A 25,473-nucleotide genomic window follows, 5' to 3' on the forward strand; every position below is an offset into this window, starting at 1 on the left:
TAATTTCAAGAAGTAATTCATTGCAGAGTTTTGGTGCAAGTACTTAGAATGCCAAGTCTGGAAAGCAGAGGGAATTAGGGCGAAATGTAGCTGCATTTCAATTTGTATGAAGGTAGCAATATGAAACTCATCTATGGAGTTTTGCTAGTAAGTGTAAAAGTGTGATGATTTAGTAAGTGACAACAGAATAACACTCATTCCTTAAAGGACATTTATGTCCCGAACACAATGTTTTCTTTCCCTACAGTTTATCTCCTCTGAGAATAATCCCCATACTTTCACATATTAAAAATACATGACTTGTGGCATTTCTGTTCTAATTAGCTTCCTCAAACATGTTGTAGCTGAATGAGATCTCATGGCACTTCCTTTATTTGTAGTGGCAGCTCCTTGTTGCTTTTCTTGATGGGACACAATAGGGGCATAGTAGCTAGCTGGTAGGGCACACAGGTAATGTGAAAAAAACACCATACCCATAAAGTATAGAATACATGATATGGTAACAACACACCCAAAATCCACTGTTAAAATGGAAGATAATTTTCCTACAAAAAAGAGAGGAACATGCCATAGGCTTACAAACCCTGGCAATGTTTACCAATACAGAAAAAAAATCCTGGCAATGTTTACCAATATAGAAAATTGCTTATTTGTAATGCTCAAAGATTATTCTTTGGATGAAGTGATGGTACACTACAATGTGACAAGTCAAGGAAGTACCATTATAGCAGGGGTAGAAAAATGGCATGCACAAAGACATTTGTGCCTCAGTAGAAAGAGAAAAAATATCATTAACCCAAACTCAGAAACAGAAATTTGGACTTATTTTCTTTTGTTTAGCATTATAACAATGCCCATGACATGATGAAAATGATAAAAAATATCTTTAAATAAATGCAGCACTTTTTGTCAACATTCAGTATAAAACACATATCTTCCCACTGCAGACATTGGTGAATAGCAGAAGTAATGTAAATGTCTGCTCTGTTAATTTTTTTTTTTTTTTTTGAAGTAGAAGCAAGAGTGGTCAGTTAACAGCTCCTGGGTTACAAAGATACTTTTAACACATCACGAAGAATGTGGGAGAGGGTCTGTTAGCACTTAGATTAAAATATTCAAAGACTTAAAAACATGCAGTTCAGCTAGTTTATTTTGTTTAGCATTTGCAACTACTGTTAAGAGGTAAGAGCTGCTCTGAGAACACATCAAAATTATTCAAGCAAAAAAGTAAAAATGAAAATAGGCTTCAAAAGCTGTGCAAGACTCTGTGGCTCACACAACTGCCATTCTATTTACATGGAAGTTAGAAAATGTATTTAAGGTTCACTGAGAGCTTGAAGTGATTCTGGGGAAAAGAACTCCAAGATCACTTTATTATAATAGGTCCATTGAAATATAATAATCACTTAATGATTCTAAAATATTAAAATAGAGAACAACAATATAATGAAATGACTGAGGTACAGTGGCAAGTATAAACAAACATGCTACTTTTCTAACCACTCCTAGGAAATCAGCACTAAGAAAAACACAAACTGTACCAAGCAAATGCAGTAATATGCATTGCCTGGTACTCTGTTTCTGGTTTGTTACAATAACATTAATAGAAATAATTTTAGTTCTGAATGTTTTGGGGGTAACAGCATACCTCTCAACTTATTTAGTCAAAAAATCTGGACAAAGCCAAAAATAATGCAGGGGGGGGGGTGAAAAATCAGGAAAAATTTTTAAATATTACTCTAATTCACTTAAGTTAACAGAACATCAGGTTTTGCATCAACATATATTTTTTGATGAGTAAGAAGTATAAAAGTCTATTGACTAGCAATACTGACAAACTGTATTTATGAGTGATTTACCTGAAAATCAACAATATTTATGAGGGACAGCAACAAAGTTTAAAGCAAAATCAAGGACATTGTGTAAAAGCAGGGACAGATGAGAAGAATTGGCAGTACTCAAAAAGGAAATGTCCGGTCACAATAATCCATTCCTAGATTTTAATACTTTTTTGGATGTGCTAGATTTTAAATGATGCAGTTATGATTTTCTGAATGTTATAATAACTGTGAAAAAATTCAAAGCAGAAGACTTTATGAATTTGTAGTTTTAATGACTGTGATAATTAAAACTATATATTGTATATCCTTAAATTATTATGGTGGTGTTTTTGTTTTCAGACAGTTTAATATGGTTTGATATTACCATAACATCCACAGCTTCAGCATGAAAAAGAATAAATGATATAGATGAGGCTGGTCAGCGTATTAGTCTGTAATTGCCCAAGTCTGTTGATATCCCACCACTGTTCTGGGTATGACTGTTGTAATCCTCCACCCATATGGTGCAAACCCTCTTTGGAGACAGATATTAGACTCTGTAGGGTTATGAAAAGTCCTTTATTTTCAGCTGACTAGTAGGTGGCCCGGTGTGTTATCTGGTCATATAGAAGCTGTGTTCTTTGGTTTGGATAGTGCTTTGAGGATTTGTTTCCGGGAGATTTAGGAGGATGGATGCAGGTATGTGTTTTGGGACTTTAGGGGTCAGGGATAAAGTTGGAGCTAAATTTATACACTAGTAGATTGATCTTATTTACTATGTACTATGCTCAGTTTTGAACATTGTTTCTGAGGTTTGTAAGACAGTTGAAGAAGACTGTGATTGCCTTTTGCTTCAGTGGTTATTTTTACCTCATATCTGGCTCTGGTTGATTTGATCAGGGACCAGGGTTATCTATTAAGTTTAGCTAGATCATTTTTAGCATTTGGAGAGTTAAAATTATTTTACATGCGATGAGCCTTTTTATTGTTGGGTCGGTTTATATTTCTGTTCCACCACAGGGGTTTATTTTTGATTTTGATTTATTTACTTTGCTGTGCAGCTATGTACATGTGCACAGAATCTGGCAGTGAAGAATTCCACATTTGTAGAGGGATCATCAGGATGGATGGAAGTGTTGCATTTAGCTAGTTTATCACTCAATTTTAGTAGATTAGATTCAGCATACACTGGTGGATTATGTGCACCTTTGAACCCAAGCTTTTTTCAAACCATGGTCTCCCCCACACACATGTTCGCATAAATGCATATTTTCTTTTGGATTCACCTTCCTGATTGCTTTAAATTATATTTCTTGTTTAATACAACAACTTTTGTTAGAGTGCATTTTAAATTTGCAGTTTTGAATATTTGTTCAGTAACAGTGAAACAATTTATTAATCAATAGTGATAAAATTACCCATTTTAGAATATTTCAACCATAAGAGTTCACTAAATCAGCTGTCATTATAATCCACCAATATTCTCACTCCTCAATCATGGACACTTTATTGAATGTGTACACATCACATGTCTGATTGTTAAACAAATGGCCATATTAAAGTATTCTAATTTGCTTTACACAAATACACACTAGTCCTGCAAAGACAGAATAATGACTGTTTAACTTTTTCAGCTCAGTAGGGTAAGTCATTTGTATTCACAGAAATCCTCAGACCCAGCAAATATAACTGCATTGTTGAATGAGCCCTTTTCAGATGACTGTGTCAAAAAATAACAATGATAATGACCAAGTAACATTTCCAGTTTGCTTCACACACATGGTAGCCATAGTAAAGTATTCCAGCATAATTCATACACATACACACAATAGTCCTGTAAAGCCAATTTAAAAACTGTTTAAAATGAACAGATGATAAGTGCATAATATATTTTTATCCACAGATAGGCCCACATCCAGCAGAAGTTATAGCCACTTTGCTTACTGAGTACACCCCTTATTGTTTTGAAGAAATAAATTAAATATACTCCATCTGTAGCTTTGGATATACAACACTAAATTGCGCAAAGATCACTAGCATCACACCATATGACCCAGCCATGTGTAGCACAGTTTAAATGCAAGAGTATTAATGATGAGAACATAAAAAAATATTATTCACTTGATAGCATTTGATAAGTGAATGTGTACAATTTCTGCAATAATAAAAGTCATCCGAATAATTCCACCTAAAAGAGAAATATTACTAATGATGATGATGATGATATTTGCAAACAACTTTGCATTTAAGTGTTTCATTTACAAATGCAGTGTTTCTGGACCAGAAAAATAAATGGTTTATAGTATATTAAAAAACTGGGTTACTTATAATATTGACATGTCATTTCCTGAAATGATGAGTCATACAACAGATAATGTCTGGCAAAAAAAAAAAACACACCCAGCTTCAAAGATAGTTATTTGGCATGCAGTCCAGGAGACCTTTAAGAAGCCTAACCAAATCCCCAGTTGCCACAAAGCACTGTCTGGTTAAGTAACTTGCGCAGTGCTACATAGCAGGTAAATGAAGGTGGAAAGATTCAAACTCTGCACTCTTAACATATAAGGCAGCTCATTAACAAGTCAGAGCTTTAGTCCTCTGTCCTAACTGACAGATACTATTACATTTTTTAACTAAATACAGAAATCCAATCTTGTAAAGATGACTATATCAGAGTAATATGCAGCAATGATTGTATAATAAATGCTGAAAATGAGATGGTTCTGATAATTACTCCAAATATTGCAGACTACCCTGACCTGACAAATGTCAACCCTTTCACAGTTGCTTGAGGCTGTAAAGAAGGTGCTATAAAATGCATTACTAAAATGGGGCACTTAGACTATATTTCACAGACCAGGCCTATAATTGGCAGTTGAAGTGGATTAATGTGTTGTTAACAAGCTATTCCCTGTGGTTGGATGGTCAAATGTTTGATTCCCTCAGCCTCCATTGCGTATCAGTGTAACTCTGAGCAAGTTACTTAACCAGACAGAGTTCTCACATGCTAAGTCTGAAAAAGGGCCAGGTGATCAGTACTTTACCCTGGGTAACAAATACAAGTAAAAAATGAAGTAATTTATTCTTTACAGCAATGAATGAAACAAAAATATGTTACAGCAGCTTTTGTTCAACAACCCACAAGTCACACAAAGTCAGAACTAATACTCCATATAAAATTCTACTTTTTCAGGGGAGAGGGCATACATGCTTGCAGGACTTCAACATCTTAGTTTGCCCTTCCTATGTCTTCCCTGTCATCAACAGTAGCTATCCCCTCTGACATCAATCAGTGCAGGTCTGGCCTACCTGAATGGCTGATAATGATGTAGTGTTGCAGCATATGCCTTCAGAGTCAGCAGAGCTGGATCATGGTCACATGGGTCCCTGAGCAGGGTAATGATCCAGGCTCCAATGAGCAGTATCTCATTACTTGGCTGTCTTTCTATAGTTACCATGGAACGCTGTTCAACAATGTACCATTTTCTCATTACTTTTACAATTATCACAGGTACTTGGATTTACTTGAATTTTATTTAAAACTTTTATTTCAGATTGTATGGAAAAACACTGACGGCCATTTCTAAGAAAAACATTCTTACATTGAAAACAGACTTAGCGTGAGGAGCAGGAAAAGTTTCTTTCCTTGAAATTCACATTTAGTGGACATGCATCTGACAACCCATTAAACTACAAGAGACATACCGGATGACACAGTCATATAGGATATGATGAAATACTTATTAGTGACTATGTGAAGGGTGCAAGAATTCAAAAGGCAAATGTATAATGCATTTGCTAACAGCCTGAGATAGCCCACTGGTCCCAAGTGTACCTTTCTGAGGGGTAAACCAGGAGCTCTGTTTGGTGAAGTGACAAGTGACTTCATCAGTGTCAGAGTAAGTTAATAAAGGATGTGGGAATCAAACCCTATACTACAAAAAGCAGTTCATTAACAGCTCATAGCCTTACTCATCTGCACTAAGTACTAGACAAACTTCTATGTCCCAACAAAATGCATTTGACAACTTATGCCTATAAAAACAAGCTAATTAAAAATGCATTCACCATTAACATATTAACATTAAACTCATTTACTTCGTGTTATCCAGTTTATTTACAGACAAATAATAAACACACTCTTAACAATCAACAAAACAAGGAAACCAAGTTTCACAGCCAATTTATAGGGCTCATATGATGATGCTTCTCTTTATTACACCTGATTCCTTCCTTTATACCATAAGTACTGTGTGATGCAGAAAACAAGTATTTATACACACACACACACACACACACACACACACACACACACACACACACACACACAACACACAGATGTGACTAGCAATTCAGCAATTACAGCCCATTTTATGACTGCATACACCTCAAATCCTTGCTTGCAATCAAATGAATGAACAAATACATAATAATCATGAAGTATGTTTCAGTTTGCATGTGTGAGAACCGTACAGTGCAGCCTATTGTGCCCTATTGCCCTCCCAACCTCTTAGCTCAAGACCCAAAAGACAAAGACCCAGAATCAGGAAGACATTTAAATATTGACCTTATATACTCAGAAAGGTGCTTGTGTGACCGTTTTCCACTAGCAAGCATTTTCTGAGGGGTATGAAGTCTAGAACTCACATGTTTGTCATGATGTAGTGGTTGTAGTCCGCAACACTTTACCAGAAAGCCAACCAGAAAGCCAACCATTTTATGGGGAACAGATCACAAATATGAGGAAAAAAAATCAGAGACATTTGAGAGCAATGCCATCTGCACATGCCAGTCATAGTCCTTTGTATGACTGTACACTTTGTGTTTGAGATGAAGTGAATGAATAATTCATAGGTTCATAGACTAGCACTAGGCTAACTACGCTTGTGGGGCATTTTAAGCCTAGCCAATCACCCCATGGGAGAATCAAACCCTGCACCTTGTATCTGTAAGGTAAACAGCTTAACCATTATGCCAACTTCCCAATTTGTTGAGTTGAAAAGTATTTTGGTCTGTTCTTCATAAGTAATAGTCCAGAAATGTATCTCAGCTCACTGCTTTCAGAACCATATAGTACAACCCATTGCACTGCTCCTCTGCCCCCTTAATGTCTTAGCCCAAGAATTGCAGATGAAAACACAAAATCAAGTACAGATTTTAAATATTTTTCCTATATGCTTAGGAAATTGCTAGAAAAACAAGCTTCATTAGCAAGCATTCTCTGCAGGATACAAAGTATGAAACTCGCATGCCTGTCATCATTTAGTGAATGCAGTTCAGAGCAATTAGCTAAAAAGCTACAAATTTTACAAGGCACAGAGCAAAATATTTATCAACTTCTTTGTTCCAGAATTCCAGACAATGCCAAACAATAAAGGTAAGATGAATGCTCAAAAGGGGATAAATTTTAAACATTATATTTTGATTATTTACTAATCAGATAAAGCCACTGGGCAAAATGTCACTTTTCAGTTGAGAACTAAATACTGTTGGGTTAAATAACTTATGCAAAGTCACACAGTAAGGAAATTGGTGAAGAGGTATTCAAATCCTATATTTCTGACTAATGGATGCTGTTCATTAATGGCTATGAGCCTTAAGTACCAGGCAGGCCTAACTCACTTAACACAACAACTGCATTTTCAGAAGAATAAGGACAATGAAACGTTAATGTTCAGCATTAGTAACTGACAGTAATCCTCAGTGGTTTGCCAGTTTACCAGAAAAAAAGAAGTTGATAGGATAGGGCATAAATACAAGACAAAATCTGATATGTTCTGGAAAATCAGAGAAAAATAGGAGGCAGGGTACTCTAACTCCCTTAAATTATTCTGTCCAATCAGAGACAGACGAGAGGCAGAGTACTCTAACTCACATAAATTGTTTTGTACAACTGGAGTCAAATAAGAGGCAGGGTACTCTCATTCAAATAAATTGTTCTGTACAATCAGAGTCATAACGGGCAGAGTACTCTCACTCAAATTGTTCTGTATAATCAGAGACTGATAGGATGAAGAGTACTCTAACTCACTTAACTTGATCTGTACACCTGGCGACAGATAAGAGGCAGACTCACAAACTTTTCTGTTCAATAAGAGATTTTTAAGAGGGAGAGTACTCTAACTTACTTAAATTGTTCTCTACAATCCTCCGAGATTTTCCAGAAAATGAAGATGCTGACAGAAGTCTAGTAGTTAATGCAAATGAAAAATGGTCTATGTTCTTAATGAGCTGCTTCTTCTGGTCAAGACTGCAGAGTTTTAGTCTTTCTACCTTGATTGGCATGCTGCATCACTCTGAGGAAGGCACTTAACCAAGTGCTCCTGGGTTACTCTAAAGCAGGTTTACCTGATTATATTGCTGTGAACCTTTTTTTTCTATTTATTAAATATGAGGCAAAATTGTATTTATTTGTATTTGTTGACCCGGAAAGTCCAACTGAGCACAACCCATTTTCAGAAGAGGCAGGGGGAGAAAAGCTCCCCCACATTTATAGTAACAAATGAATTTCCGACAGTTCTCAGAAAAACAGCTACATTTCTGATAAAACAAGAAACATTATTGCAAGGCAGGTATAATATGGTATTAACATCAACAATTATAAGTCTATGCAGTTATTAATGCTTATTTTCTGAGTGATTATAAACTATGAAATTCTAATAGTTGTCCTTATTGACTGAAACCCAGTTAGTGACTTACCTTTAGAAGTTGTACAATCCAGGTTCAATGTCCTAACTCTGGATGTCTTTGTAGTTGTGCAGCTGCATCCAGGAGGAGGTATGTTCAGGTGTTTTGCAGTGCAATTCCTACAAAACGCACACACACACACACACACACACACACACACACACACACACACACACACACACACACACACACACACAAATCCCCTTTTGCAACTTCCTGCAAGTCCCAACAATGAAGTTATATGCTCAACCATGTTTACACATGCCTCACTTTCAAAAGTCCCAAGCGTGTTTAATAAGAAATCCCAATGCATTCATGCATATGCACTTCCTTCTGGTGCTGCGTGGTTGGGTTTAGGTACTTGTTACTATAAATGCATTTGGGAGGCCTTTTTGGTTTAGGCACACTACTTTTTAATGTGAGTCATTGTGCATGTGTTTAGTCTAGTGTGATGTTGTGTATTACTGACAACCAGTTTTGTATTTGTAGTGACCGTATAAGAGAACCTTGCTTCCGATTACATTGTCTTCCTGTTACATCTTTCACACACTGTGTCAGATTCCTTAAGTATTTGGTAGTGGTTACTAAACATGAGACAACAGCTACATTGTCCCAGGATGCCCATTTCCACCATGTTTGCTACAGACATAGTTGCAAGGTGCAAATCTATGGTTCAAGATGTCTATCTGTGTGGGCTACAGGGAGAATGGAGTGGTAACATTGAGGTTTAGAACTATTTTACTGGAGTCTATCTTGGTAAAGATGACAAACCAAGTCTCAACACAAACAGCAATGCTCCTCTGCATGGAAACCTTAGGTTTGTAGCTGTAATATACCAAGTACTCAAGGGATTTAAGAAGCTGGTTTTATAGATAAAGTTAAGAAACTATGTACTTGCATATATACACAGCACAGCTCAGAGGCAAAGAAATGCCAAAAAAAAAAATCAAACAGCCCTCTAAACAATAACATAAAGACATACGCTCAGGTTCTTTTAGCAATCACCAACTCAAAAAAAGATGTGGTTCACTATGGTGTAAACCAAAGCTTTCATTTTTAAGAATGTGGTACCACATACGTAAGAAAAGGTATACAAGAATCACTGCAAAAAAGTCATTGTCATTTTAACTCAGTTTTTTTCACTTCTCTTCTAAGCAAATGGGCTGTGATCTGAGAAGACAGAGAAGGACATTGTAATTGTATAAGTTGTATCCTCTTGGTGCATTATAGGAGAGAAGTAGCATTCTAAGAAAACAAAATCACACCAACATGTTTCCTCTAAATGAGGACATTCAGGATTAGTACAAAAAAGCAGAACTTCCTGAAAAGTTAAATATTTTCTTCTGTTTCTGAATCCTTTAACAGAGAGACACCAGGAATGAGCGAGGCTGATACTTCAGTTTAGGAGAAAGTAAGATGAAGCTGCATATACAGTTAGAGAGGGTTTGTGAGCCCTTTAATTTTGGGTGGAACAGTAGATGAGCCATAGAAGGCTATTTTCAGGTTGGGCTTAGTGAATGCCCTTTACTATAACATTAAGAGCATGTGGGAGAGGAAATGGGAGATATTGTAGCAGCAGTATAAGGAATGGTTAATTTTGCTCTTGCAGTGACTTATGAGAGATGTCATTTCTAGTGATAAAGCAGAAAGAGGTCTAAATATCCGAAGGCCGGGACAATTACACTGTGTGCATTTTGTTAAGATTCTAAGTGGACTGGAACAGAGGTAGAGCTGGCCTTGCACTCTTGCCAATATGATGGTTTATATTTTGGTTCAGTTAAAGGCAACTTTGTTCATTCAAGGCTGTGGAATATGGCTTGGCAGTATTGTGACAAGTCACCTTTGATTGAATTGATTAACCTTGGAGATCTAAAAAATATGTTCAACTGTATAGAGAATTGTGTAGATAATACTTCTCAACTGCTGTGATTAAGGTACAGCACTATGATTCTGGCCCTCAGAGATTCAGCATTGTTTCTCCTAGACTTATGGTATTACTCATAAAGTCAGACCTGTTTATAGCTACATACTTTCATTGAATTATTAAGCAAAGCCTATGCAAAGAATCATTACCACTAACTCTATGGAGTCTGGTATATAAAGACAACCTACTGTGAAAAATAAGAAAATGCTCTTCTTTCTGACCCTCTGCTATGATTTTTAAAGGTCTTTAATTTTTAGTGGTTTGAGGTTGAGAGGTATGGTGTAGATAGACGAAGATCAGAGAAGAGTGAGGTATGGTGTAGTTAGACGAAGATCAGAGAAGAGTGAGGTATGGTGTAGTTAGACGAAGGTCAGAGAAGAGTGAGGTATGGTGTAGTTAGACGAAGATCAGAGAAGAGTGAGGTATGGTGTAGTTAGACAAAGATCAGAGAAGAGTGAGGTATGGTGTAGTTAGACGAAGATCAGAGAAGAGTGAAGTATGGTGTAGTTAGACGAAGATCAGAGAAGAGTGAGGTATGGTGTAGTTAGACGAAGATCAGAGAAGAGTGAGGTATGGTGTAATTAGACGAAGATCAGAGAAGAGTGAGGTATGGTGTAGTTAGACGAAGATCAGAGAAGAGTGAGGTGTGGTGTAGTTAGACGAAGATCAGAGAAGAGTGAGGTATGGTGTAGTTAGACAAAGATCAGAGAAGAGTGAGGTGTGGTGTAGTTAGACGAAGATCAGAGAAGAGTGAGGTATGGTGTAGATAGACGAAGATCAGAGAAGAGTGAAAGTTAATAAAATACTAAAGAAGTGAGAACATCTGAGAGGTGATTTCAAAGAGCAATTGGAACCAAGTTTAAAATGGGAAGAAATAGTTTTGCATCCATTAACATGCAAGTAGTCATTTGAGGTAGAATGGGAGTTGATGGGTAACTTGTAGTTTACTAGTCTGAGGAGATTATCCTGGCCAATGAATAGGACAGAAGTGAAATAGTCAAAGTCCACAACATTAAGAACAGAGTTAAGAGAGCAGTGCTTCTGTCTGGGATGATGCTGTGTTACTGATTGATTATAATTTAATAATCTATACTCTTGTCTAGACAGCTTTCTGTAGTAGTTATAAGGATGACGTATAAAAAAATGACTTAAACATTTGTAGTGACTTGCATGGTTTTGTACTAGAGAGAAAGAAAATTAGGTTTTTGCATCATTATAATGGAAATGTACTATGTAAAAGCTTGAAAACAAATTATATTTTATGCAGGATTTGATCTTTGCAAAGCTTAATAAACCAGAGATTGTCAGAGCCAGGAATACCACAGTTGTGAAGCATGTTAAAGAGCTGTTCATGTTATCTTCATGGCGATGTTTTGTTTTTAGGTGGAAGGGAGAGATAGGGAGACAAAGAGAAAGGCAGAGTGGTTTTATGCAAGCATAGGAAAGGTAGGCATGGGGTGTTTAGGGGGGAAATGGAATAAATTCATATTTGAAGTCTTCAGCTTAGAAGGAAGTGATGAGCTCTACTTGGATTGCCAGTGTGTGATGGCTAGATTGTGGAGTGATTACTGGAAGAACACATTGCAGATCTGGCATGAGAACACTGATGGCAAGAGGTCTTCTAGATTTGGAAGTTATCAGGCTAGAAGTATTGTGACTGGCCTGAATATGAACTTAGACACAATTTATTCTATTCTCTATTAGGGATTTAGAGAAAAGAATAGGATATCTCGGTAACCCAAGGTATTTATAGGTTTAATTTGTACATTGTAAGGAGGATCAATCATTGATAGGGTTTTTAGCTTAACTTTGGGAGGAACCAAACAGAATGGTATATTATTTAATGCTATACTTACCAACATAATTAGAAGAACGGTTATTTTTAAACTTAGAAAATACCTTGTTTCATAGAACAGCCTAAAATTTCACATTTTGATTAATTCTACATTGGGTAGTATGCCATTAGACTGAATGCTGCATTTCTGTCATGTTCCAGTGATAAATGTATTATTTGTACTTCTTCACAGCCATATGTTGTTTGTTTATTTATTTATTTTTGCTTTAGCCAAGTCACTTCTATGGAGCAGAACATTAAAGGGGAACCAGACTTGACCTAGTGATGTGGCTTACAGCAAAGATCTCATTGTTTTTAGTGAACACTTTCACTTCCTAGTCATTTTTAAGTGTAATGTTATGATCTTTATAGAAAACTAAGTGCAGCATTGTAATTTAGATTTCTGGTATTATGGCTAATAAGTTTTTGTAATAATTAGCATATGCTGCTTCCCAAAGTAGAAGGCTACTTGAATTATAACATCCTGTTATGTTTCAACCATGTTATATTTTCCATGCATTTTATTTGTTTTCCAGAGCCTGAGTGATCTGATAGAAAATGTGTTAGAGAGTATAGCAGATACTGGAGCTGCAGACACTGGTAAGTATTTCTCAGTGTTTAAAAGGTCCAATCTCACTGTAAAACAATGACCAAGATAAGTAGACAAATGAAAAATTATTTTGAAAGCCCTAACACATTTATTATACATTTCCAAATGGACATTTCAAAATGTCATTTTAACGAGTGGTCTTAATGATGATATTTTGAGTAATTCTGTCAGATTTGTTTATCAAATCTTTAAATGAAAAGTTGTCAGAGTTCACATATGAATTTTCTTTTTGTATTATTTGTTTATTAATCAGGTTTGCTGAACTGTTGGAGTATGAGACTCTCACAAAGGTGAAGGCAAATACCACATAAATAAAATATATATTTTAGTGTAGCCAGTCAAATGGTATGTTTCTGATAAATGATGGGAAACCATAGTATTTGAAAAACACATAAGGAATATCTATGCACATTTAACACAAATAACCAAAAGTCAGGGTTAAACTCAGAAACTTGGAACTATGAGGAAGAAACCATTCTCTGTCAGTCCATGTTTAATTTGTTTGAAATTTTAATATTATTATTATTATTATTATTATTATTATTATTATTATATAATAAACATCCAGTGAAGAACTATGCAATGTTGTACATCAATGTTATATTTACAGATAGACTATACTATGCATATTGTACCCTCATTTATGTACAGTGCATGACAATAACATTGTTTATTCCCCACAAGAACTGAAGAAAGAAACTTATTTATTCCCCAATCTCCAACAGCAGGTACAGAATAAAATACACAAAAAAATATATATCACACCAGCTAGACAGCACAGGATAAGCATGTCAACCACCCTACACTAACTTGCACACTCATGAATGTCATACCTACCGCATTAACCATTCTGCATGGCTTTTCCTGTGAGAAGCCATCATCTCCACTGCTTCTCCCACTGGGTTGTGAGTGAGGTATTTGGTCACAGTGCTTATTTAAGTAGTAATCTATTGCAGGAGGGTGGATTATATTGTATGGGTAATGTTTTTCTTTATCTCCAGGTATTCTTTATTCCAGGTTATTTTTATCTAAAAGAATTACTGAGGTTTATTTTTTCTAGTTGAATTGTCAATGCATATTTGAGGATGAGAGTAAACTGTAAAGTTCACAAGTGACAAGTTGTATGTAGCACGCCTTCTCAACTGTTCTTTTTCTTAGTCATCTAGGTTATATATTTGCCATACAGAAACAGCAAATAGAATGTCACATTTACATATTAATGAGCCTGTTTACTAGCTCTTGATTTAGCTAATTATTTAAAGAGTCATATATGTGTTCTTTTCTGACCTTTGGCTTCCTAAGACTGGGAACTGCCATAGATATTGTAATTGCATCTTTACAAACTCCATAAATATAGATTTATTTTTTACATCCATAGAAAAAGGTCAGAAACCCATGCAACTTTTCATGCCACGGAAAACATAACTATTACAGGTCAAATCACACATTTCAGTCTACCTTCTGCAGGTGTTAAAAAGCTTAAATGTAGTGCACATACCTGTTGCATTCTGACTCAGAGAAAAAGTGACATGTTTAATATAAACCTCACGGAGTTAAAATAACTTGTCTCAAAAAGTAACAAAAATATAATGCACGTATATGCTACAATATAACAAAGGCTAACAGATCTTAATAAAATTAAGTCCTACAGAGGAGTACTACCAAATGACTAGTTCTCTGGACTATACAGTGCTGGCATAATATTAGAAGGAATCTGTAAATGATCTTTTACTTTCAGGCTAAGAATACGCAAGATTCCTCTGTTTTAACAATTGCCATCAATCTTTTTTCCCTCATCTTATCTAGTTTACCTTTGCAACATTTAAACCCTAAACTATAAATAAATGGAATAAAAAATACACTTTATAATGCATGTTAAACATGTTAACTAGCATTTTCCATTGCATTTATATTATTTTTGAGTACCTTTATTGAAGATTTTCATTTGTGGTGATTTTATAAGACAATTAACAGTATACTGTATTTTGCAACATGTTACACCTTGCACACTTTGAAGCTTTTGTGATAGGATGCAGTGTGTGACACATTTTTGCAGTTCATTAGAATGGCTCATGAAATAATGTGAACCTCAGTAAAAAAAAATACCAAATACATTTATAAAATCTGCAGTACTTTTTCTCAACTTCATCCAATAAATGCAAAAGCCAATATAAATCTCATTAGAGCAAGGCAATCAATGTCTAAAATATCTGCAGTACATAGTCTAGTCAGCAGTAGCAGACCAAACTCAGGATGCAGTAAAGCTCCTGGTATGATTGTAGGGCAATTTCCTGTCTCCTTCTAATCTGGTGCACTTGGGCATTCTGAGACAGGTGTGGCAACTGTGTAATGTACACAGACAACCCTCTCATCTTACCTCCCAACACTCATACCTGTGAAAGATGCACTTATATCACCAGTGCATGGTCCAACCAAGACCGGACTAGCTGGTCAAGAAGAGAAGGTCAACAACTGCAACTCACTACATAGAACACACAGCCCTCCAAAACAAAAAAACATCACAACCCACACATAGAAACACAAACCATACACCCACCTTTGTGGGGGCTCTCAATAAAAATTTACCCAAATAACAAAGACCCCTGAGACAGAAACACACTCAACCACCACAACACAACACGAACCCCAGAACACATAGCGCACCACCACAGTGTGCCCCTCAACCCAAGCCCTTAAGGCAAAACATTTTGCCCAATGTACTAATCGTAGGAGACTCCATTATCAGGCACACTGATGTTCCACTCACGAGGATAACAAGGAGAATGTAACAGTCAGTTGTCAGGATTTGCCACATAACATATGCACTCAAGTCACTCCACAACAAGTACAAATATGATTCAGTCATTGTCCATGTGGATGTGAAGGACTTGAGATGTACCTCCCTGGACTACATGAAAAGAGATGTGATGGAACTCTCAGATTATGTGACCTGGGCAGGTATGACCCTAACCCTGAACAGTAATCTACCATCACCCTGAATGATACCACAGCATGAGCAGAAAATGATTGACTTCAGCAATTGGCTAGGTTTTTGGTGCCATTCTAAGGGGATCCAGTATCTGTCTGTCTGGGACAACGTGATCGACAGACCATGATGCTTTGCCAGAGATGGCCTGCATCTGTCACCCTGGGATTCCAGGCACTGGCTAAGGCTCTTGCCACCCCTATAGTGCTTTTTTTTGGGCAGTGTTCCAAAGACCAAAATTCCACTGTAACAGCTACAAACAAATGCAGTCTGAGGGTCATGCTGCTCAATGCCAGAAGTCTAAATCTCAAGATGCACTTGCTCGAAGCTCTTCTCAAAATAGAGAATGTTGAACTCTGTACTGTAATGGACACCTGGTTTAAAGAGGCAGAAAGCACACCTGCACTCCCAGGCTACAACTCATTCCATACCTTTCAGCCCTAGAATACATCTGGAAGCGCCAATATCTCCATATTTGTAAAGGATACGCACACCTCTAGACTGGTAGCCCAGCGTAATGCATCCAAGACACTTCAGATACAACTAACACTGGATAAGATAGCAATACAAGTCATAGCCTGCTACAGAACCCCAAGCATGTCCCTAAACTCTCAATCCAAGTTCCTAAGCACCCTGGAATCTATCAAGGTCCAACCTAATACTCTCATACTGGGTGACTTCAACTACCCTTCCATCAACTGGGAAAACTGTTCAAGTACCAATGTACAGGCCCAATGCTTTCTGGAATTTATCAGTTCCAATGGACTGGACTAGCTCATTCTGAATCCCACTAGAGGAAGCAACATCCTCAACATTGGAGACCATTGCCCCACACCTATAGATTATTCCTCCCTGGTTTAATCTGACCACAAACTGATCACCATGGAAATTTCCAGCTCGACTACACCCCCCCACACACTAAGGTGACCATCCTGAAAAACTCCACTAAAGCCAACTTTGGACTCCTGAAAACAGAGCTGGTTAACTTCTCAGCACCCATGCCAATGGAAAATAGCTGCATGACTGCCGAATCATACACAAATGCACTGTACCAGCATGTACACAAATGCATGGACCTTGCCATATCAAACAGAACTAAAATGCTCTCCTCCAAATAAAAGGAAGCCAATCTGGTGGTCTCCAGCTATCAAACTCTACAACAGAAGGAAGAAACTGTTGCAAAAACAAATGATGTCACAAGACTGGAAAACCCTCCCTTATCAGTCTCAACAAAAAGCTGTGATCCCTTATCAAATCCTCTAAAGTCAGCTAAGAAGGCAGAATTATGGCTGGCACCAAAAACAACCACAAAGCCTTTTATAGTTATATCAGCAACCTCAAAGGCAATGCCCAGATTTGCTCTATTATTCCGCAATGACACCTCTTATACTGAGCCAACAGATATAGCCAACATACTGGCCAACAGATTCAGTGCCAACTTTACCCCTCTCTCCGCCCCCAAGGATGGTATCACAATATGAGAAGAAAGCCTGGTACCCATCATTTCTGTGGTGCAGGTAAAAAGCTGCATTGTTCAAAGCCAAGAATACAGCATCCATGGGACCTGATAATATCCTTGGCTGCATCCTACATGAGCTACAAAATGAACTGGCAGTACATCTGTGTGCCCTGTTCAATCACAGTCTTGCCACAGGCTATGTCTCTAACAAATGGCACTGCTACAGTCATCCTGCTTCATAAAGGGGCACCCCCTTTATGAAGCAGGATGACTGTAGCAGTACACCATTTGTTAGAGACATAGCCTGTGGGAACTATTGCTCCATTAGCCTGATGAGTCTGGTATGCAAAGCTATGGAGCGCATCATCGTGGACCTGCTTAACAAAGATATAGGCAATCTCCAAACTATTGACCCCCACACAATTTGGCTTTGTCACTGGAGATCCTGCCTGCTGGACCTGGCTGACTTCTTCGAGGCAGTCACCAAGGCTGTGAATGAGGGTAAGGCACTGCATACAGCCTACCTCGACCTGGCCCAAGGCCTTTGATACCATTCCCCACTCAGGTATCATTGATAAACTCACCAAACTAAGCAACAATCCTTACATCACTAGGTGGGTTGAAAATTGACTCACAGACAGGACCCAGAGTGTAAGTTGCGGATTCCAAATCAGACTGTCAACCAGTCATGAATGGAGTCCCACAGGGTTTGGTCCTGGGCGCTCATTTAGCATCTACTTCTCAGAAGTCCAGGTCAACACAGAAGGACTCTGGCTGACCAAGTTCACTGATGACTGCAAGCTAGGAGTCATTATCAACTTTGCAAGTGATGCAGACATCCTACAAAAGGGCCTCTCTGAGACCAATGCCTGGTGTCAGAACCATGGCACGAAGCTTAATGCCAAAATATGCATTATCATCCCCTTTGGAAAACTCCGTGCTCATCAATTACCACATTGATGGGAGCCCACTGAACACTCAAGGGGCCATAAGAGATCTGGGCACTTAGGTTGGCAGCCACCTCACCTTCAACCACCACATTGCCACTGTGGTCATAAAGTCCTTCTACGTGGCACATCTTATAACCAAAGGTTTCCCATCTAGGAAGAAAGAGGTCCTCATCCCTGTGTATTCATCCCTCATTAGATCGGTCATTGAATATAATGCCCCATTTGGCATGTACCTGACCAGACACCAACAACAACTGGAGAGGCCACAAAAGTACCTCACAAAAAGGATCCAAGGCCCTAAACACATGTTCTTCATGGACAGACTCAAGAAACTTCAGCTGTTCTCAGTCTCTTATCATCTACTTAGAGGTAATCTCTGCTTGACATACAAAGCCATGTCCGACCCAGCCCTACTTGAAATGCTACACATAAAGAAATCCCAGTCCCCCTGCACCACACGCTCCAGAGATCACAACCTCATTACTACAATTAACAGAACATGCTGGAGGGACAGGTTCATCTCCCAAAGACTGCCCATACTCTGGAATAAGCTTCACATTCATGTCAAGCAGAACACCTCACTGACACTCTTCAAGAGAAATCTTGATGAGTGGATGGGTAACAGAAAGTTCACTCCAGGTATCATTCCAGTTGCCCTACTCAATAGAGTCACTGTGAACGAACATCGGGTGGCATGGTACATGGACAATTTTTTTTGGAAACATTCACTCTTTTATTCTATACCTGCTTTGTGGATGATGTCTTCCTGTTATGGGAAGGCAGTGTTGATGCTTTGAACAATTTTATATCTTATTTAGAATCCACTACTATTTTTTTGTATTTTACTATGCAGTACATAATGAAATTGATTTTTTTGGATGTTGTGTTAGAAAGGGATGAGTTGAACTGTTTTTACACCAAGATTTTTAGAAAACCATGCTGGAAGAATGGCCTACTATCTAAAGTTGGTATACACCCCAATTACGTTTTTCGTAATGTTATTAAAGGGCAGGCTGCCAGAGTCTCACGGCTTTGTATGAATGAGGATGATTTAAATCAGGAATTAGAAGCTTTGACTGCCAGATTTGCTGAGAAGGGGTACTGCAATAAAGAAGTGATAAAGCATGTTTCTAATGCTGTACAGAGCAGAGATGCAGTGGCAACACCATGGTCCTCCAAGAAAGGTATTGAATATAGGACAAGTAACTCAGTGAAGCAGGTTCAGCCTAGAAGTAAACTAAATTTGTATATTAAGTATAGTAAGGATATAAAAGAGGTTTGTGATGTAATATGGGGTAACTGGAAAATTCTACAAACAGATGATACTTTAAAAGAAATAGCGGGAGCAGCACCAAATTCCTGTTTTTTAAGAACAGGAATCTTAAACAGATCCTGTGTGATAAGAACTATGATACGAAGAAGGTACTTGAATAGCGAGCAGGAAAAATGGGTACATATCCCTGTCAGCACTGTAAAGCATGCCCTTTAATATCTAGAATTCGAGAATTTGTACATCCTATTGACAATAGAGTATTTAAACCTAAACTGTTGGCAAATTGTAATTCAATGAATGTTGTGTACCTGGCTAGGTGCCTGTGCGTTGGGAAGACCAGCTGTAAACTTAAGGATAGGATCCTGAAACATTTATCAGCCATATGTTTGAGCAATACACATAATGCTCTCTTTCAACATATTAACTCATTCACTCCGCAGCAGCTCAGAAAAAGCTGTCTGCTTAATCCCACCATAGGAGCAACAGTGTAGCTTGAGCTCATTTTTCAGATAATCCATTTGTAATATCATACAGAAAACAAATGTTCATCACTCTTTAACCATAATAGCTAGACTAAAAATGTAAATGGGAAAATTGTTCATCAGACACTGACCTTTCCAACAGTGTAAATGCTGATAGTGTGTATCTAAATCAGTATTAAATATTTGCCAAGGAATGGCGATATTGTGCACATTTTTTGCCTTTTTGGGAAAACAAAGCACAATATCTTGGTCAATGTACCATGTAGACCCATGCAATTTGTATTTAATATGTTTGTCTGAATGTTAGCTTTACAATGATACCTTAACCATTACTGTGTTATGCTACTTTGTGGAGATATTCACAGAAATATGATTAGTATTATATTTCTCATAATCGGAAAATAAAGTATAATATCTCATCACCTGTAACAGACAGATGCTACATATCAGCGTACAAGTTGTGTGACTCAATGTCAGATTCAAAATGATGAATCATTTGTGTTATCAACATGCTTCCTTGCAAAGGAATGGGCATAATAATGAGAAGTATTGGAAATGTATAATTTTCATAATCCTACAAGACTAAACAAACTGATATCTGTATGTGTGTACAGCATACAGACACAGTTCTTTTACCATGTTGTAAGGAGTAATACTGTCCTCAAAATGAGGTATTACTTGGTACACTGACCTGTTCCCTTCCAAAGTTATTTAGCAAAATATGAAAAAAAAATCATAATTTCCATAACCTAAGTCCTAAACAAACTTTGATATCTGTACATGTGCACATAATTTCCATAACCTAAGTCCTAAACAAACTTTGATATCTGTACATGCATACAACATGCAGACACAGTTCTTTTATCATGTTAGAACTATTAATACTGTCTTCAAAATGAGGTATTACTTAGCACATTGACATGCTCCCTTGCAAAGTTATTTACCAAAATATGAAAAAAAATTCATAATTTCCATAATGTAAGCCCTAAACAAATTGTGATATATGTACATGTCTACATTGCAAGGCCACATTTCTTTTACCACCTTGTAAGTACTGAAACTGTCTTCAAAATGAGGTATTACTTTGCACGTTGACATCTTTCCTAAGTAGTGACGCACAGCTACAGTTATCCCGCTCCACAAGGGAGGATCTGCCTTGGATCCCGGGAACTACTGTCCCATCAGTCTGACAAGCCTGATCTGCAAGGGCATGGAAAGTATTATCATGGAACTTATAAACAAAGACATTGGCAACCTTCAAACACTAGACCCTACCCAGTTTGGGTTTGTGAAGGGCCGATCTTGCTTCCTGAATCTGATTGACTTCTTCGAATCAGTCTCCAGAGCTGTGGACGAGGGTAAGGTGGTCCATACAGCCTATCTGGACCTCGTCAAGGCCTTCAACACTATCCCCCACTCTGGAAACATAGATAAACTTACTAAGCTGGGCATAAATCCCTGCATCACTCGATGGATTGCCAACTGGCTTACTGACAGAACCCAGACTGTAAAAGTAGCCAACTCCAAATCCAGCTCCAGACAAGTGACAAGTGGAGTACCTCAGGGTTCAGTCCTGGGACTACTCTTGTTTGGCATCTACTTCTCTGAAGTACAGGCCAACACTAAGGGACTCTGGCTAACAAAGTTTGCAGATGACTGCAAACTGGGAGCCATTATTGAATCCCCATATGATGTGGATACTCTACAAAAGGGCCTTACATAAACAGATGCTTGGTACTAGAGCCATGGGCTCAAGCTTAATGCCAAGAAATGTATAGTTATCCCCTTTGGGGAAAAAACATGTACCCATGAATTACCACCTAGGTGGCAGTACACTAAACACCAAAAGTGTGATAAGAGACTTAGGGACACAGGTGGACAGTGGTCTCACCTTCAGTAACCACATCGCCACAACAGTCAGGAAATCCTTCTATGTGGCACACCTCATCATTAAGGGCTTTTCATCAAGAAAAAAGGAGGTCATTGTCCCACTGTACTAATCCCTCATTAGACCCATTATAGAATACAACCCCCTATTTGGTATGTACCTCTCAAGACATCTGCAACAACTGGAAAGGCTGCAGAAATACCTCACTAAAAGAATCACATGCCTAAAGCAGATGCCCTATGCTGACTGCCTTAAAAAACTCCAACTATACTCTGTCGCATATCGTCTACTCCAAGGCAATCTCTGCTTAACATACAAGGCCATGTCAAACCCAGAGCTGTTGGACATGCTACACTTAAAGAAATCCCAATCCCTCAGAGCCACATGCTCCAGGGATCTAAACCTTGTCATCACAATAAACAAAACATGCTGGAGGGATAGGTTCCTGACCCAGAGACTCCCCAGACTCTGCAATAGACTGCCCATACATGTCAAGCAGAGTGCCTCTTTGGTCCTCTTCAAAAGGAACCTTGATGATTGGATGGGAGAAAGGAAATTCACCCCGGGGATCATGTCAGTTTCCCTTCTAAACAGGGGTCCAGAAAAGTAAATAGTGTGGGAAGAGGTAGCTGGGGAATTGTTGTGGCTGGACTTGTATAGGCACTAGGGCCAAATGCCTAGTACCAACCTATGAACCTATGAGTCTAATACCTGTGCTAGCTACCCACTCTGACTGCTGATATCACTACAGTCTCATGACCTCCTTCAGTGTCAGCAGTCTGCCTTACCTGTGCCTTTTCTCTTTACATAAGGGATCAAGGGCAGAAGTAATGCAATATTTCCTGCCCTGTCCTACATATGTTGTACTGTACCAAACTAAATATGAAAAATCTGTGTAGCACTCCAAAAACATATGGAGTGTCTCACACCTGTGCTTGTAATGTGATACTGAGTTTTACTAATGTGAATAACAGTGACAGCTGCCAATGCTTTTACCTGAAAAGTGCTAATGACTCAGTGTTATACTGTAACTGCACAAATAATGTGATAATCGCCTGCATGTCTGACTGCAAGATGTAGCACTCACTTACAAAGGTGATAATTGCTCCACATAACCTTTTGAGCAAACATTTCATTACATTTATGATGCAAGTATTCTATAAGACTGAGTCATTACCATCTGTCAGGAAAGGGAGGGTGACTGAAGTTAGAGCTTCTATGTCTGAGTAGGCGGCATCATTTACTATTAACTCAGCACAGTGCTGGGCAGTGTTTCTGAGATTTTTAATATAGTTAAAAAAGGCGTTGGTTATCTTTCATATGGGTGGGTATTTTTACCTTATACAAGCTGGCTTGTTCATGAATGAGGATTCTAAGTTGTCATGCCAAATGGGTGGGACAAAGGAGAGTGTTGGCAATACTACTAAGATCAGAAAAGCAAGAATAAAATAAACATTGCAGGGGAAACTAAATTTGAAAATAAATCATTCTGAATATAAGGTAAAGGAAGAGATGCATTATGGAAACTGCAGTTTTTTAAAGTTGATAAAATGAGCTATTTGAGTGTGAATATCCAGGGAGAGGCACTAAATCAGTAATTTACTAAATGAATAATTTGCCTCATGCAAGGAAAGTCAAAGGGGTACCAACATAAGAAAAGAAAGTCTGGTGGGTGAGGACATGAGCAGTGATATTCAAGGTAAAGACACACAGAGAGCTCTGAAGTACTAAAAAGATAGAATATATGGGACACAACCTGGATACTCAGGGATATGGTACTGTGGTGGTGTAGCCAGAGGCAACATTGCTTAGTTTGTTTTATATGCTCAAAAGCTGGTACTACAAGAATGAAGAAAGAATATCATCATACAGCTCCATGAAACTGGCTCTGTGAAGGCTAGATAATTGGACATGTCAAACATACTTATAAATCTTGTGAAAAAATCAATACCTTTAACACCAGTTGTGAAAGAGGAAAACATAGGTCTACTAGTGGAAACTGAACAGCTTGCCATGAAGTTGGAATGGAAGAGTAAGTACTTCTAAACCAGGAGGAAATTAATATGGAAAGTCACATATGCAGTGTATAGAATCCGGGAATGAGCTACTACATAAGTACTCTGCATATTAAATTCCCCATAAAGCCATGGTCAGGACATAGTCATGCTAAATTACCAGGTGTCTGACAGAGTAGGAAGTATCCAGTGTACAAAGAACAAAAGTAAGGAAAATACTGGAATTTTAGAAAGGGAATGACCTAATGTGCACCTAACAGCAGCATGACATTATTTCATTCTCCAGAATCTGTTTTATTCTATTCAGAATCACAAGGAAACAGGAGTCTATCTTGGTACTCAGAAGGCATAGAGAACTAATCCTAGATCAGGAGGTAGTCCATCATACTGCACATTAAATCATAGACTACCTACATGAATGTCAATTAACTAACAATATGTTTCATGAGATGTGGACAGGAGCCACAAGGCCTGGCATAACCATAATAAGATAAATAGAACACACGACCAAGTACACAAAACATCCTTTCCCCATAAGTGACCAGTGACCACGTATCCAAAGAAGTAACTGCCACCATAGAAAAAATAAAGCAGATTGAGTGAAATTTTTTCTTCTATTTGTTGAAGAAAACAACACCACTTGTCGATAAACCCCTATATATGCATTACAATGCATGACAGGTCCTTGCCTGTAATGCTTGCACTGCCTAAATTATGAGTTGAATGTATTAAAGTACCCCCGAAAAATGCTTATTGTTGCAAATGAAAAAATGCCACAGATTGCACCTTCAGGGATAAAAACATAGTTTAAATATCGACATTACAAATCTTCTGTTAGTAGGAATTTCCACTTATAATAAACACCAATTTCTTATTTAAAGGGGGTCATTTAAAATATAAAGATACAGACTGTAACACATGAGATAAAACATTATATAACAGCAAAGTCGTCTATGTCTAGAAGAGATGAAGAATGTCTTTATCAAGTGACACTCCTCACAAGGGTATACCTCAAATACCTCTCAACCCATAAGCACAAGAATTCTGGACAAAGCCAAAAATAATGGGGGGAACAAGGGCTGGATGTCAGGAACAGATTTTAAATATTGCTCTTATAAACTTAGAAAGTTGCTAGAATAACAGTTTTGTATTACCATGCATTTTCTCAAGGATATGAAGTGTGAAATGCAAACATTATCATTATTTAGTGACTTCACTCTTCAACAATTTACTAGAAGCCACAAAATTTTGAGGAACATTTCTAAAATTTGAGGTATAACTCTGGCCATTCTGCAAATTACTGGAGTGTTGACAGGTATGCAGTTCCAACATCGAGTAAATATTACATCACCCATGGCTGTAACAATATATTTCTATGATGTTCAGCAAATATTCTTTAGTCATGGTGTAGCCTAAACACTGCTAGTATAGACAGAAGCCTACCACAAACTAATATAAAAAGGAACCAGAAAAATGATAAAAATGGGGTGGCGTTATGAAGGATGATACCATCCCGCTAGGCAGAGTTACATGACCATCTGCATG

At 37.8% G+C, this 25,473-nt stretch overlaps 1 protein-coding gene across 2 annotated transcripts in view; it reads left to right on the top strand.

Annotated features, from left to right (window-relative positions):
* The window catches only part of LOC122798485 (fibrillin-2-like), a 1,115,712-nt gene that overhangs the window by 34,680 nt on the left and 1,055,559 nt on the right, over nt 1-25,473 (top strand). For both annotated transcript variants that reach the window (XM_044067451.1, XM_044067452.1), the window contains exon 3: nt 12,802-12,865. In XM_044067451.1, the coding sequence (XP_043923386.1) occupies nt 12,802-12,865 (64 nt within the window). The remainder of the gene's footprint in view (nt 1-12,801; nt 12,866-25,473) is intronic.

The sequence above is a fragment of the Protopterus annectens genome, chromosome 3.part1, assembly GCF_019279795.1.
Source record: "Protopterus annectens isolate FY-2018-M chromosome 3.part1, PAN1.0, whole genome shotgun sequence".
Lineage (NCBI taxonomy): Eukaryota > Metazoa > Chordata > Ceratodontiformes > Protopteridae > Protopterus > Protopterus annectens.